General features: G+C 39.3%; 1 protein-coding gene across 1 annotated transcript in view; it reads right to left on the minus strand.

The window, feature by feature from the left end:
- Positions 1-15,228, minus strand: part of SYTL5 (synaptotagmin like 5) — a 57,574-nt gene that overhangs the window by 19,025 nt on the left and 23,321 nt on the right. The window contains exons 4-9 of the mRNA XM_083855022.1: positions 13,801-13,913; positions 12,398-12,530; positions 10,428-10,553; positions 7,662-7,800; positions 5,621-5,750; positions 3,722-3,828 (exon numbers count right to left, since the gene is read on the minus strand). Coding sequence (XP_083711148.1) covers positions 3,722-3,828; positions 5,621-5,750; positions 7,662-7,800; positions 10,428-10,553; positions 12,398-12,530; positions 13,801-13,913 — 748 coding nt within the window. The remainder of the gene's footprint in view (positions 1-3,721; positions 3,829-5,620; positions 5,751-7,661; positions 7,801-10,427; positions 10,554-12,397; positions 12,531-13,800; positions 13,914-15,228) is intronic.

A 15,228-nucleotide genomic window follows, 5' to 3' on the forward strand; every position in this document is an offset into this window, starting at 1 on the left:
TGTACTAATAATAAAAAAGGTGGAGAATCAGTAATTGCACAGCTCCATATAAGTACTTGATTTTTAATAAGCAAGACTGCAGTTCAGCAACTTTACCTATACATAGAAAAAAAAAATATTCATTGTTTAAACACTGGAATAAACTAAAATCTAAACCAAATCTTAAGATCTGATTGATGGTCTTAATGGAACTCTTAACTTTTACTTAAAATAATATGAAAACAATGCCATCAGACAATTATAATCCTATTAGGCATAGCTTGGAAATCTCCCTGTTTCCATAAGCCTTATATCAGGTATATTTTGAAAGACTTTGCTTTTAATTTTAATGGAAGTTCAATTTTCAACTTCCTTGTATCTGCTTTACATCTATAAAACCCTCACCTTTTGACCTACCTCATTATCTATTGCTTAGTTTCTCTCACTTTTTGAAACTAAACAGAAACACTGTATTAAATTCAGCAGTCTCAAAGACTTCTGTGCTAATCAGCAAAAACAGAGCAGGGAGAAGAGAAGTGCTGCTGGAGAGTTGAATTCACAGTTTACATAAAAAATTTGCAGCACATTTGCCATACGTTACACAAAACTGGCTGTTACATCTCTTCTCCTTTGCTCCAGCGACAGAACTGATATGAAACCATCTAAAAGTGATTTTCTATTACTGCTTTCCATTTGTTACTGCATATGTAATATTGAGCAGAGGGAAATCTGAACAAGCTATCACCAAAATTTACATACTGAAGCAAACACCTAATTTCATGTTCTTATCATGAGCTTGCTCTGCTGATCTCTTACCTTTCTAATCTGTTGAAGGCACTGTTGGCACCCCACAGAAAAAAAAGGAAGTAAGAGATACTGTATACTAAATGAAAGGAAAAATCCTTGGAGACCTAGGCACAACAGAGCAAACTATTTCAGGGAGATAGACAGCTGAATCATTAAAAAATAAAATCTCCCAAAACCCTGAAATAAGACAAACCCCCCCCGCCTCCAAAAAAAAAAAAAAAACAAAAAAAAAAAACAAACAAAAAAAAACAACAACAACAAAAAAAAAAAAACACCAAAACGAACTCCACCTGTAATTTCTACTCCCCTCACTGAGATCAGATGTGAGGTGATGTAGTCTAATTTTAAATTTGGAACAAGAATACAGTTTCCTTACTTGCCCATGGAATAGGAAGAACCAATTCTATACATGAAAAACTCTTTCCTTTACACCATTATATGCCTACCAGTGAACTTGGAAATAAGCAATGCTAGATTTTTACTGCAAAATAATTAAACGGGGGAAAAAAGTAAGGCAACATCTTCAGATTGGGTGTTTCAGGTCTAGACACTCAAATACTAACATTGCTTCATGGAGTCCTAACTGCTGAATACAAATTTTTGTCTGTAAGCAGAAATCTAAAACGTAAAAAAAAAAAAAAAAGTTAATATTTAACTTACACTCTTAATTTATTTTGCACCACAACAATTATAGTTCTCAGGAGGTGCTATAGAATTGCAACTATGTAATTGGTTGGTGTTATTAGCTTATTAAAGTTGGAGCTAGTAGGATAATAATCTCATGGTCTCCAGTGGGGGCTATAAAATGCACATCATCCAATTACTCCTGAAAAAGCAGCTGAGCATGTAATGAACATTGCTTGGTCAGGAATTCAACACACACCTGTCTAGAAAAAGTGCTCACACTGGAACACAGCACTGGATTTAGCTGATTCCACACGGTCCCTGATAAATCTGTACCACACCATGTGGGTTTTGGGGCTTCATTATCAAAGAAGGAATAATTTTTTTCATTATCAAAAAAGGGATAATTTTTTGATAATCTTGATAAATTTTTATCAATTTTTAAATATATTTTAAATTATTTTGCAATTATCCATTCAATTTTCCAGCTGATTTCTCTGTATGGGTGATGGGTTTCCCTGATAAAGGTGGGAGAAAAGTAGCTAAAAGCCTTTTCCCATCCTTTCAGCAGATAAATTCCAGCAATCTGCATATCCTATTGATGTGTGGCATCTCCCATACCACGTCCCATCACCCAGGAATGAGAGACTGAAGGACCTCAGCTAGAAGAAAAGGAGGTAAAACTCCAGTTTTCCTCAGGCTGCAGGAGCTGTTGTTACCATCATCAGATTCCTTTCTTTTTGTCTCTTACTTGCAAGCAACAAATAACTAAATTCCAGCAGGAATACAGCTTTTATCTCAAACCACTGCATTCATAATGAATGTGGGACAAGACTCTGAAGGACTCCTGTGAGACAAACTACCCTAAATGAATATAGTAACACAAAAGCTGATGAATGCAACCAGTTCATTTCATAAGGCAGAGAAAGCGAGGATATGGGTAAAATCAGAGGTCTGTGACTCCTGTTATGAATGAATTTTAAAGGGGAATTAGCATCAGACTCCAGAGCAGCTAAATCAAGGTTATGCCACAAGAGAGGTCCTCTGTGCTATCAAAGAAGCTACAGAGTTGCAGAGATGCAATCTGAAATTTCATCTAGAGTCAGCAAGAAAGAAATACAAAACAAAATCTCTGATTAGAAGACAAATATCAAAGAACAGAAAACCTCTCTGGATTATTCATCTCTGGCAGTTGCCTCAGAGAAATATCTAAGTTGCAACTGTCAGTTAGAGCAGAGAACAGATATAAAGAAATATAAAATCTGCATTTTTTATTTTGTGCTTTTCTTCTGAATTATTTTTCCAACTTCTTACTAAAGACTACATCCTTTTTCTTTATTGCAATTTAAAAAATGAACCATTTATCTTTGAAGTTTTTCTTCCACCAACACCTGACACACAGGAAGGTCTTTTGTTAATTCCTCAAAGATAAGCCCAAAGCAATGCTGCAGGCACATTCTCTGACTGCTACTAATCCAAGAAAAGATGGAAAACCCAACACATGGTTTTCCACCAAGACTCAAACTTCAACACTAAAGGAAGGGGAGACATCTGCCATGGCCAATGCTCTTCTGGAAAGAGCAGTGGAAGGGCAGGACTCTGATGACAGGCAAAATGCATAAGCTACAAGAACACATTTGGAAACTTTAGAATAAACTGTGATTAGATAAAGAATTATTTAAATAATTCCCCCTCCTCCCCCATGCATATTTAATAAGCTTGGATGTTCTTTTATAGCACTGATGCACATCTGCAAATTGCCTATCTTGGATATGAGGAGATGGAAGTTGTGAATCACTTCAGGAAAAGCAATCTATAGAATACAGAAAAAAAGGCACAGAGATGTACAGAAGAGTCAACAGGAAGATGAGGTAAGCAACATTGCCAGAACAGAAAGTTGGGTCTTCCTGTTAAAAATACAGATAACTGGAAAACCAAACCAGACAAAAATTAAAGCCTTAAAACTGTGAACTTTGTCAGCATCAAAATTAAAACTTATGAAAACATTAATTATCAGAATTTTGGAGCATGTGCAATTTAGTGCCTGGAATTTATTTTCAGGCTAGGTTTCTTTCATCTGTGAACTCAAACATCCAGCAAATTAAACACAGACTGGAACCATGACTATTCATTGAAATCACTCTATAGTAAACATACTCAGAAGATGACACTATTAAAAAACTCATTAAATATCCCTGAATGAATGTTCTCCCTTAGCCATATTTTATATAGATACACATAAAGTCCTGCTTTCATTGGTCCAAACAAACAGAATTTCCACTGGATGAACATTTACATATTTATAACTCACCAGTTCCTGATCCAAGGCACTGGGTACAGATTTGCTTCTTGTGCTCAGGGTATCCTCATTTCCTTCAGAGAAAGATTCACTCAAATCTATCTCAGATCGGCTACGGTCTGGGAAACAAAAACAATTTAAATGTCTGCTGTAGTTTGTACAGAAATATTCCATTTCATCTTCCATACAAGTATTGTCCCAAGCCAAATGGTTTTTAACAAAAAAAAAGAAATTAAAACAGTATTTTAGTTATCTGTCAAAAACTATGGCACCTGAACACCACTATGATGAAGGGAGGAATGTGCTTTCTGATGCTGCTCAGCCTTCTGGGCAATAATTTTATCCCTGTACTATTTATTTATCTGCTAGGATTGTCTTCTGTATTTGATACCATAGATCATCAAGATTTTGACTTTCTCTGGTAGGCTTGTCAGCCTGGAATGTGACAAAACTCACTGTCCAAGTGTTCACAGTGATTGTCACATCTACCACCACCACCAAATCTCCCCAGCATCTGCATCAGAATCAGGCAACCAGGGATACAGATGGATGTAGAAAGTTCTTTTGTCATGAACAGGGTTCCTGCTGCAGAAATTAGGAGGAAATAGTCTCAAGAGCTCCAGCAGTTTCTCTCAGTCCTGCATGTCTCTCACCCACTCTATAGCATAAGACATAGAAAACCTTTCTCTAAGGTCTTAGTCCTCCCCATGTAAGTTTTTCTGTGACTGCTTCAGTGTATTTAGAAAGAAAAGAGGAGGAAGAGAGTACTTTTAGATCCTGCACTTAGGAATCTGAAAGGTTTTTAACTGTTCATCTTCTACCTGTCTACAGCTGATGAGGCAGGGAAGGTCACTCTCCTGAGCTAATGTCCTTTGAGATCTGCCAAGGAGACAATGCAGAGCCTGTTCCCAAGTTGCCTACAGTTTTGTTCAGCATCCATCTGCTTTGGTAACACGAGGTCAGTTCTTAGCTACCAAGAAAGCTTTTATTTTGTAAGGCAGCAGGAACAGGAGAATTTTTACTTCCTAAGTAAGTAGCCATCTGTAACACCTTTGCCTGGAGTTGCACCAAACAATATTCTCAAGGAAACTCTGATGCTTTCAGGCTGAAATGTCTGAGGTTAGGAACATTCTCTCCTTGGATTAGCTCTGTGGAACTACTAGGCTAAATCCAGCTACAATAAAGGGAGTCCTGCTGTGATCCAGAGAGAAGCCTGCAAACCCAAACCACTCCACCAGCCCTGCAGGAAGCCAGCTGAGTGCCTGGGGGAGGCAGAAGAGTGCAGGATGCTCCTGCCTCCCATTTCAGAGAGGAAAAAGATGATCTCCATCCACTACTGCAAAGTGGCTGTGACAGCACCTTCCTGTGAAAGCCCTTTCTACCTGCCAGCCTCCAGGGAAATGAGGTAAATTACAGATGGATCGACTGGTTCAGAGCATCACATACAAAAAGGAACAGACAGGAAGTCTTTGAGGGGTTCTCTGACCACTCATTGTTTCCCAAATTTGCTTCTGGGCAAAGTGGGCGTGAAATGTAATGGCAGCAGCAGAGTGATATACATAGTTATATATAATATATATATACAGGAAGTATTTTATACAGGGGGCACACAGAGAATGATTGAACGACATGAAGTTGTGAATGAAACCTTGTAACAACTCTAAGAGGATGTGAATTACCTAACCATAGCACTGTACCAATGTTTCTGGGGTAAGGATTATCATTTTTTAATGTAAAACTTGTGAAGGGGTATGAACTTGATTAGTAAAAGGGAAGTGTTTTCAGAATAAACAAATTTACAAAACTTACATTTGGTCTTTCAACATGTTTTAAGAAAAAAAAGGACCAGGGTTATTTATTATCCTCTGATAACAAAGTCTGTCAGAAAGAAGAAAAAGACTCAATACTTGCCTGATGACAAAGATACCCTAGAAACTGCAATGGAAGGTGTTTCAGATGGTTTCCTGCAGTGCTTCTTCACTAAATCCTCAGGTACACTTCCACTTGCTGGAATAATCATGCTGTTTTCCAAGTCAGTGTCCTGCCCAAGAGGAAAAATACACATGCCATAAATACAAAACCCAGGTTTATTCACTATTAGTTTATAAAAGCACAATTTCTATTAGATTCCAGAAACCCAAAGCTCCTTTAACATGACTGAATATATTTAGATTCCAGACTAATCTGCTTTGCTTAGCACTGATGATGCATAAAATTTGCACAAAGATACACTTCTTGGTTACATTCTGAGTTTGCAGCTGAAGAACCAGAGTAAAATATCAGGGAAAAGAAGCACTCAAATCTATTGCGAGGTCATTCAGCTCAAAAATAAAATAAAATTTAAAAAATTAAAAAAGGAAAAAACTCATGCTTTTTGTACTAGCATAATGATTTCAGCCAGGGCAAAACCAAATGCACTTGAACTTATTAAATTATGCCAGTATACCCCCTTAAATAAAGCCAGTATCACTGATATCATTAAGACCTCTTGCTGTAAAAGAAAAGCTAATAACATACCTCCATCTAAAATAAATGGATTTTTCAAAAAAATCTAATGCACCTGAAAACAAGTCTATGTAGACAAGAATATAAATAAAACAACTATTCGTTTATTTACAGCTCCCAAAACTGCTCTTCATATATGCTATCTTATGCTTTTATTAGGAAATACAACATATTAGACTGAGTATCTGGAAGTTAGAAAGAAAATCAATGTGTTCAATAGGGCTCTGATCTAAACACTCATCTTTTTTTCCAAACATTAATGGTAAATACCTCCCAAGAGTAATGGTAAATACCTCTCTAACAGCACATGAGAGGAATTGTTCTGACAACGTGTTTGTCACACGTTTTGTGTTATGGAATAATTTATGCAGAGCCCGATGTCCAAATCCAAAATAAACCAAAATCATTTTGGCCTGATTTTCTGCAAGCGCTGGACTTGCAAATTTTCCCTTAGCAGTCAATGGGAGAATGCTGGGTTGTGCTTCTTGAAAGTTATTTCACAGCCCTTAGTCAAGGCTCCAAAGTGCCAAAAAATGCTTATTCCCATCCCTCATGCCTCCCAGCTCAGAACCTGTAACTCATTATCTAACGCTGGACACCCACAGCAATTTTTAGACCAAACCACAAACCGCATCACTGGTAAGCACATGGCAAGCTGTGCTCCAGCAGAGATCTCCATGGGCTAAACGGAGAAGAAATCAGATTTTCTCTGTCAGGCTGGTCCCTGCAGTGCTGCAAACAGCTCCAAGGGTCAGATCCCAGCCCGGGTTCTGTCCCTGCTGTGGGGATGCTGGAATTGTTTTATAGGTTTTTAGTTATAAGTTTAGTATGGTTTGAACTTTAACCCTAGCTAGGTAAGGACCCTGTCCTGGAATGTTCTTATCAGAAGTTGATAAGAGTTTCCAAGACAACCTAAGTCTCTGCCTGGAGACTGGTCTTCCCATTGTCTTTTCCCCCATCCCAATGTATCTTCTCCCCCCTCCTGTCCATCAATCTCCCAGGCCCGAAACCTTCGGAGAGGTGTCGGCCAGTGGTTGGTGGATCTGCCAGGGACCCCACCCCAATTTACCTGATTTGTTGATGTTTGTGTATTGCATTTGGCATTAGCCACCTTGCTTTGTTTCATTGGTTTTGCAACTTGTACCCACCCCTGAGACTTCTGTTGAACAAAAACCCCCTGCATACCAGGCCCTGGGTCACTCCCTAGAGGCACAGGCCTGGGACCAGGGACTGCCCCTGTGATCCCTGAATAAAACCTTTGTTCCTCGAGCCTCGAGAGTGTCCCTTCTTTCGAACCACGGCCGTGACAGCGAAGGTAAAGGTGCTGTGGAGCCAAAGACCCATGCAAAGGTCCTGTTGAGGCGTATCAGAGCTAGCAGGGTGGTCCAGCCGAATGCTGGGCTGGCCTGAGAGACAGATACACCAAGCAACACCTGCCGTCCCTTACCCCGCTGCAGTCCGCGGTCATGCTGCGGGCGCCGAGCGCCGGGGAGCGCGGCAGGGGAGCCTTGGCAGCGCTGCCTCTGCCCCTTGCGGGTCCTGCGGCGGCTCCTGCCCCGCTGCTGGCCAGGGAAAGCGTGCTCCCCCTGCAGAGGAGACAGCGGGAGGGAAAGGGTTAATGCTCCGAGCAAAGCGAGGTTCATCAAAACCGCTGCAAGAAAAGCGCTGCGGTGACTTAAGGAGAGTAACAGAGCCCTGTTGGGCTGGGGGGGTCATCTGGAAAGAAAAAAACACAGGCAAAGATGAATTATAATGGCTTTACATATATGAGTCACACAGGTATTGTCAGCAATTCTATCAGAACTGCAGATGGCCCAAGTGTGCGGCTCTTGTCTCAGGTGTGTTTGTCCCTGTTCAATCCAGGCTGTGTTCACATCCAGCAGGAAGGACGAGGGACAACTCATGAGCCATTCCTGCCAGGCTGCTCCATTGCTGTAAATGGAAACTACAGTAACATGACATTTCTGGACACTTCTGCAGCAGATTTAATGACAGCACTATCTCCAGAAAGTCTAAAATCCTTGTGTATCTGTCTCCATCTTACCATCTATCTCCAGAAAAACACCAACTTGTTCACTGTCCTGTTCATGTTGCAGTTATGACTCTACACCTAAACCAGTTGATTCTTTCAACCAGTGTAGAAATTTTGGAAGGTTGGACAGGTCTTCTTGGAGGCTTCACTTCAGTAAAAGTGACAAAAAATCACCTGTGACCAGCACACCAGACTCCAGTTGCTGTCTAACATCACAAGAGGTGAAAATGTTTCTGTGGAATATTTTTTCTTAGAAAATACTGGTAAACCCATGTCAACATTGAGGGTAAAAAGGGTAATCTGTTGCACTTTCTTAACCTTTTTAAAAACTGAAAATTATTTAAAAATGTGTCCTTAGTTCTTATCTCAGTCTACTATTAGAGAGAGTTTTGGCACATTTTATACATATTAAGTAGACAACAGAAAAATGGTGTTGAGACTTTGCCAGGCTTCTCCTGGTGGTAGACAAGACTTGTGTGCAGTGGGGTGGAGTGCCTGTGTAAACAAGCCTGAAATTCCCACACTATTTGTCCTAGAAGTATCCTGACCTGATGCAGCCTCCCAGTTCACTCAGATGCAAAAACATTTACAGCATTCAGCAGTAAACATTTTTGCTGGAGTAGAAATAAACCAGTAGAAGAGGTGAATTCATGGCCTGGTTTTCCATGTTCCCAGCTCAATACATCTTCTCTTAAACAGAAATGTTCAAAAAGAATAAGAATTTTCTCTTGGTTTCTCTGCTGGTAGGTGAAATACTACCAATTTTGACAAGGTTACTCTGGACTTTGGCACAGGACACCAATTTCACCAGGTGAGAATGAGATGACAAGTAGAGAAGAAGTTGTCAGAATCACTCAATACCCCTAATTTAACAAGCCTTGTACTCTGACTCTGGGAAACAGCTAGAAAATGATGATTTATGTGAAAGTGAAGCAAGGCAATCAAACATAAAAGCTGTCTTTATAGACTACTTCACTCCTAAATCTGTACAGAGAGTTTATCAGGCGCTGAATTCCACCACCCAAACAAAATTATTTTGCTCCATTTATAGTTAACTGAATAACTTTCTTATAGTTTGGCACAAAAAAAAAAAAGCTGCACAGACGTCTCACGGGCATCCCTTTGTCCTTACCCTGGTAAACTCCCAGAGAAAGCTACTAATATTGCATAACCTCAGACTTAGGTTTATTGCAGAACATCTAGAAATTGGGATTTGAATTGTAGGTAACAGAGAGAAGCAAGTTCTTGCTTGAACAAGAGGGTTTATCTATGTGCATTCTAAACTCCATGATGTTCCTTTTACCTGTTATCCTTTGTTCCTGCATATCTCTTTGGAGTCTCCCAGAAACACTAGTTTAGAGACAGGAAATTGCTATTAGAACTTACAGCAAAATGTTGTTATTTTTTCAATCCAAATTGTAAAATTTCTAGGTGTGTGCACCTGAGCAGAGAATGTGTGTTTATATCCAGTGTAGGGTATCCAACTGAACAGGGGAAAAGGGAGCTGCTTTTGGGCTTCATTTTGAAGACAGGACCTGACAGGAGTGTTGCTCTTGGAATTTGTAATCCATCAGAGGTGCTAGCAGAGATCTCTTAAGCCCAGAAGAATGATAAAATAACTGGGATAATAATCATGGAAAGAGAAGGGCAAACAACCTTTGAAGAAGAAAACATAAATCGTAATCAATTAACATTTCATTAGTAAAGAAAAACACAGAGCCTCAGTTCTGTAACAAGAACACAACTCATCAATGAAAAGCCAGAAAACAAAAACAACACACTAAACATCAGGCACCAGCTGAACACCAGGAGAGTAAAATAAGATGTGTGGAGATAATTTTTTTAGTTCGTTGGGTGTTTTTTGGTGTTTTTTGTTTGTTTTGTGGACATTCCTGGAAAGAGTGATTAAATACTGGAATAGTCTGCCCAGGGAGGTGGTGGAGTCACCATCCCTGGCCGTGTTTAAACAAAGACTGGATGTGGCACTCGATGCCATGGTTTAGTTGAGGTGTTAGGGCTGGATTGGACTCAATGATCTTGAAGGTCTCTTCCAACCTACACATTTTGTGATTCTGTGATAAGCTCTGTTTCTCAGACAGCATTTGTGCTGAGCATCCAAAGAGACAAAGCAGCCCAGGGCACTGGCACACACCCCCAGGTCAGTCCCAGACTCCTGCTCACCTCTCAGAGCTTGGAGCTGATTTCTCACCACGCAGACTGTGGATTTCAGCCTCTGAGCCTCTGCTCCTTTCACCTTCATCTCTTCCAAATGTAATTTCTCCTTTGGTAACTGCCCTGATTACCCTCCTGTTGAGAACAGGGAAAAAAAGATTTTCAAAGTTGTGATGTGCACAGTCCATTAATTTCATCCAAGCTATGGACAAGTCTGGATGTAAAGGTCAACAGAGCACCAAAACTGGTTATGAAACTGATGTTGCTGGGGGGAAAAGCACAGTATTTACAACAAACTGCATTTTAAGAGACCAAAACACTAAAACATTCCTTCCATTCGAGCTTAGAACCAGAACTGCCTTTTGTGAAAATTTATCTCTCTTTTGCGGAGAATTTATCGTTAGCAAAGTATTTTTCACTAAGGGTGTGTGTTTTCCTCTAGAAAATTATGCTGTATGTATTTTCTCTTTAGACATTTCTAGAATTATATGCCTCAAATGCCCCAAATGTGCCATTTCTAAAAAACATAGCAGCACCCCCTTATTCTGGAAAGCATGGCCTAAAGGGACAGAAATAAATAAAATTTCACAAAGTAATGATATTCCTCATGACCTTACAAACCACAATAGACTGATAAGTTATCCCAGCTGTCAGTTGCAGCTGGCCCCAAAAGAGCCTTGCTAAAACAAATTCCCTCACGAGATGCATGAATGTGAAACATGAGGGAGGAAAAAGCAAGCAAGGAAGAGGAACAATAATGAAATATTTCTAAAAGAGGCCACCAAATATACCAGGAAAAGCAAGACAAATTCTTGTAAGATTAAATTTCTCCTATGGGGAATGTCACCACCGAGAACATTTTTGTCCACAAACAGAAACAGCACCACTAGAATAAATAACAATTATAAAAACAATTGTTTCTTGTAAGGGAATATGACTTATTGGTTTGCTTAAAGGATTTAAATGGAACAAGGATTAGAAAAGTAACTTTTAATGCCCTTTTACTATAGCTACCACTTAGCATGACTCAGAGAAAAATCTACATCTATTATAGAGGATTTTAGGCTGGTTCTTTCTACATCATAATTTGAGAGGCCAGAGGTGTTCTGATACTCTCCACCAATATTAAAGAGAGATAAATCACTTCCAGTAATTTCTGGAGTCACTGGAGCAGGTAATTCCATTCTCATCTCTCCTCAGAGGGCAAAAAGCCGTGGAAAGCATCCACCTGCCTTATCTTTCGGATCCCTGATAAAAATGTGTTCTTCCTTTCAACAGAAATAAAGTTTTCCAACTACCATGGAGGCTCCAGCCATGGCATGAACTTCCATCCAGGTTTTCTTCCCATTCACCCAACGGCCTCAAGCCAGGTCCAGACACCACTTGTGCAACCACAGAGTCAATGCATCTGCCTGTGCCCCCTGAGAGTGAGTGCTCCTCCAAGGGCACAGCCAAACTGGGGCCAAACTCTGCAGGATGAGCAGCAGCAGCTCTGTTTATTCACTGTCACACACACACACTCTCTTAGTCTGTACTCTGTACTGGCACAGCTGGAAGCTCAAAGGAAAACTTGTCTTGTGAGCCAAACTGACCAGTATACATAAAAACCAGGTCCTACAAGTACTGTTCTTTGCATTTGTTTCTCTGGCAAGCCTGCCTTTGGGGACACTGTTATTTCTGAGTAGGAACAAGAAAAATTCAAAAGTAAAATTGACTTTTTTTATCTGCTACCTTTATAGCTGAAGGACAATTACTGCTGCATTTCCTAGGAAACAGCAATCTAATTATAGTAAGTATGCCTTTAAAAGAAGGCTGTTTCTAATCCCTGGAAGTTTGAGCCTGATGTGGAAGACTGGAAAAACTCAAAAGAAAATCTATCCAACCATATACAGCTGGTTTTAGATTTATCAGTTTTCAAAAAAACCCAAAAAAACAGAAACCAAAACAAAAACCAATAACGAGAAAAGCAAAGGATTTACCCAATCTTTCTAGGTCTGCCAAAGACAGATTTGTGCCCATTTGTGGAGCAGACTGGTACATCTGGCTTTCTGTCTTCATTTTCTTGGGCTTGATCTTTGAATGTTCTTTTGTCATCTGCATTGGAAACTGTGTCTGCAGTGGAGGGAGAAAGAAAACAGAAAATGAACTTCTGCACAAGAAACACAGCACAGGTCAAACAACCTACAAAAACAGATAATGAAAAAACCTTGAGGGATCTGAATGAAATTAACTAAATGAAATAAAACCGTAGCTTGAGATGTTTCTCCTTATCAGCTGTTGTCTTTAGCCAGGCTTCCAAATTTATCAGTGACAATATTTAATAACCAAAGGACCTGAAATTTAATTTTAAAATGTGTTGAATGAAAGAATGTTTTCATAATTAAAATGCTTGTTCAACTAGGAGCAAGGTATGGGAAAAATGGCTTAAATATATATTTCAATATATCTATCTAGTAGTAAATAATGAAATATGCAATCTGACCACTGACACAATATTGAGAAATTATACATTTGCGAGTTTTACAGCTTCTGAAACACAGTGATACTGGCAAGGTCTGTGTTTTCCAAGGAGCAGGTTTGCACCATGTATTTTTTTTTGCAGTGGCACTAAACCAGTCCCTCTCCTTACAAGCCAGGGGATAAAACTGGGCCTAAATTCTACATCTGAAACAGACTACCTAACAGCTTCTGTGTTCAGAGTGGGGGAGTTAAGTGAGTACAAACCATCAGCACTCAGGGAAAACTCCTATTTCTTACACCAGTGCCCTGTGGTACCCTGCAAGGTTGAGAGCAACTCACACACACCAGGCTGAGCTTGGCCAAGACAGACAGACAATTTACTGTACCTAAAAGTGCAGGTGCAGCTTGTTTTAGATACCTGGGCAAAAGGAAAGTCTGAATACCAGGGAGCCTGGATATAGCCCATGCTCCAGCAGACAGCAAGAGAGCTCACATTTACCTTTCTTCTTCAGAGTTGAAAAAGAAAATTTGAGTGATTTTTACAGACCACTATCACAAATAAGAGAGCCAAAGGCAAAAATGACCAGGCTGAGATCTCTCCATACAGCCAAACTTCCTGGCAGGAACTGAGAACAAATTTCAGAGTCTCTGCTGATGGGCTTTGCAACTGAATAACACTGTCCACCTGTTTGGACAGTGAGTTTTCAGCAGCTCCCTATCTCCACAGAGATACTTCTCTCATATAGGCCTTACCTTTCCTGAATATTATCAATTCATAAATCACTGTACAGGCACAAATAAAAAAAAATAAGATTAAAATACTGATTATACTTTAGTCAGGAATAAAATACAAGTTAAACATTCAAGAAACAAGGTTTTGAACATATAAAGCACAAGCAAATCTCCCTCTTCAGGTCCCTACCTGGGAATTTGTGAAGGATTGACTGTCTGACAACATCAGTTCCAAGATTTGATTGTTTGAAGCGCTTTGCTCTCTCTTCAAAAAACCATTCTCCTGTCACTATCCGGAGCTCTCTGTATGAGGAAAATGAAAAAAAGCCAGAGACACATACACATTAACAAACTTGGCCAACCAAAGCTATTGCAGTTCATCAATCAACTGCCACGTTCACAAATTCTGGACAGCATTTGCACAGTTCAAAATAAAGTGTAAAGAGATTGATTGTAGAGCTTGGAATAATAGGACACTTAGCAGAAAAATATCACCTTACTGTGTGAATGGAAAGGATTTTTTAGTAGATGAAAATTCACTTGGCAAAAAAAGTGTTTCAACCACATTTACAAGATTTCTGTAAAAAACACAGAACACTCTGTCATCCTAGTCTTCTGTGAACTACTCAGTGTCACAGTTTTCAATAACTCCAAAATGACAACAGACATAGAAACTGCAACAGTAGATTGAGGGAGAAAATTCCCCACCAAAACTCCTGCCAGATGAGTCAGCAGTTCATGGATTCTATGTGGTTATAGACAGAATATATATATATATTTCATTTCTAGTTTTCCATGCTGACACTATATGCAGTTTTGTGACATGGCAGTGCTGCTTTGAATTAGTTGTGTGTCAGCAATTCAGAGCAATGGAAATTTGTCTTTGCTGCTATTATGGATAATGCTCCTTTTTCTGGCTTCAAATTCTTTTGCCTATACCAGCAATTAAGAAAACCTGTACTGGCACTTCTGGGTTTTTTGCTGGGTATATTTTAATGCTGGTTGTTAGCCTTTTCCTGAATTAGTTTCATTATGGCACAGCATCACCATTTCTACTGCCTCACTACCCACAACTGATGGCAAAAAGCCACTAGTCATGAATACCCGAATAAAAAGCAAAGAAACAAACTAATAATCCCTAAACATTAAAAACTGATTTAGCTCCAGACATGTTCCTGCTCACTGTTCAATAAGGAATCTTACTTTCAAATCTCTACCGAAAAAGAAATCATCCAGTCTCTTGGGCACGAAAATTACCACAGATGGATTTAGAGCACTTATCAATATCTTCACTATTAAGTTATTTCTGACTCATGCCTGAATGGAGTCTTACTTGAGAAAACACTAAAAATCACAGAATAACATCCTGACACTGGTGAAATGACCTGATATTATCAGTTTGTCCTAACCTACTAATGAATCATGGGTCCTTCATGACTCACTAAAAAAAAAAATAAATAGAAAAATCAAAATGCCAAATGCATGTCCACCAGTATAGGAATAGATTATTGCCTTATCTTGTTGTTGCAGACTCCTAGTGAAAAAGCCCTCCATAATTCATCATCATGATCACTCAGTCATTATGAAAGGTATTAAATAAGATCTTTATGCTTTAACC

Source organism: Zosterops lateralis, assembly GCF_965231275.1.
Source record: "Zosterops lateralis genome assembly, chromosome: 2".
In the NCBI taxonomy this organism is placed as follows: domain Eukaryota; kingdom Metazoa; phylum Chordata; class Aves; order Passeriformes; family Zosteropidae; genus Zosterops; species Zosterops lateralis.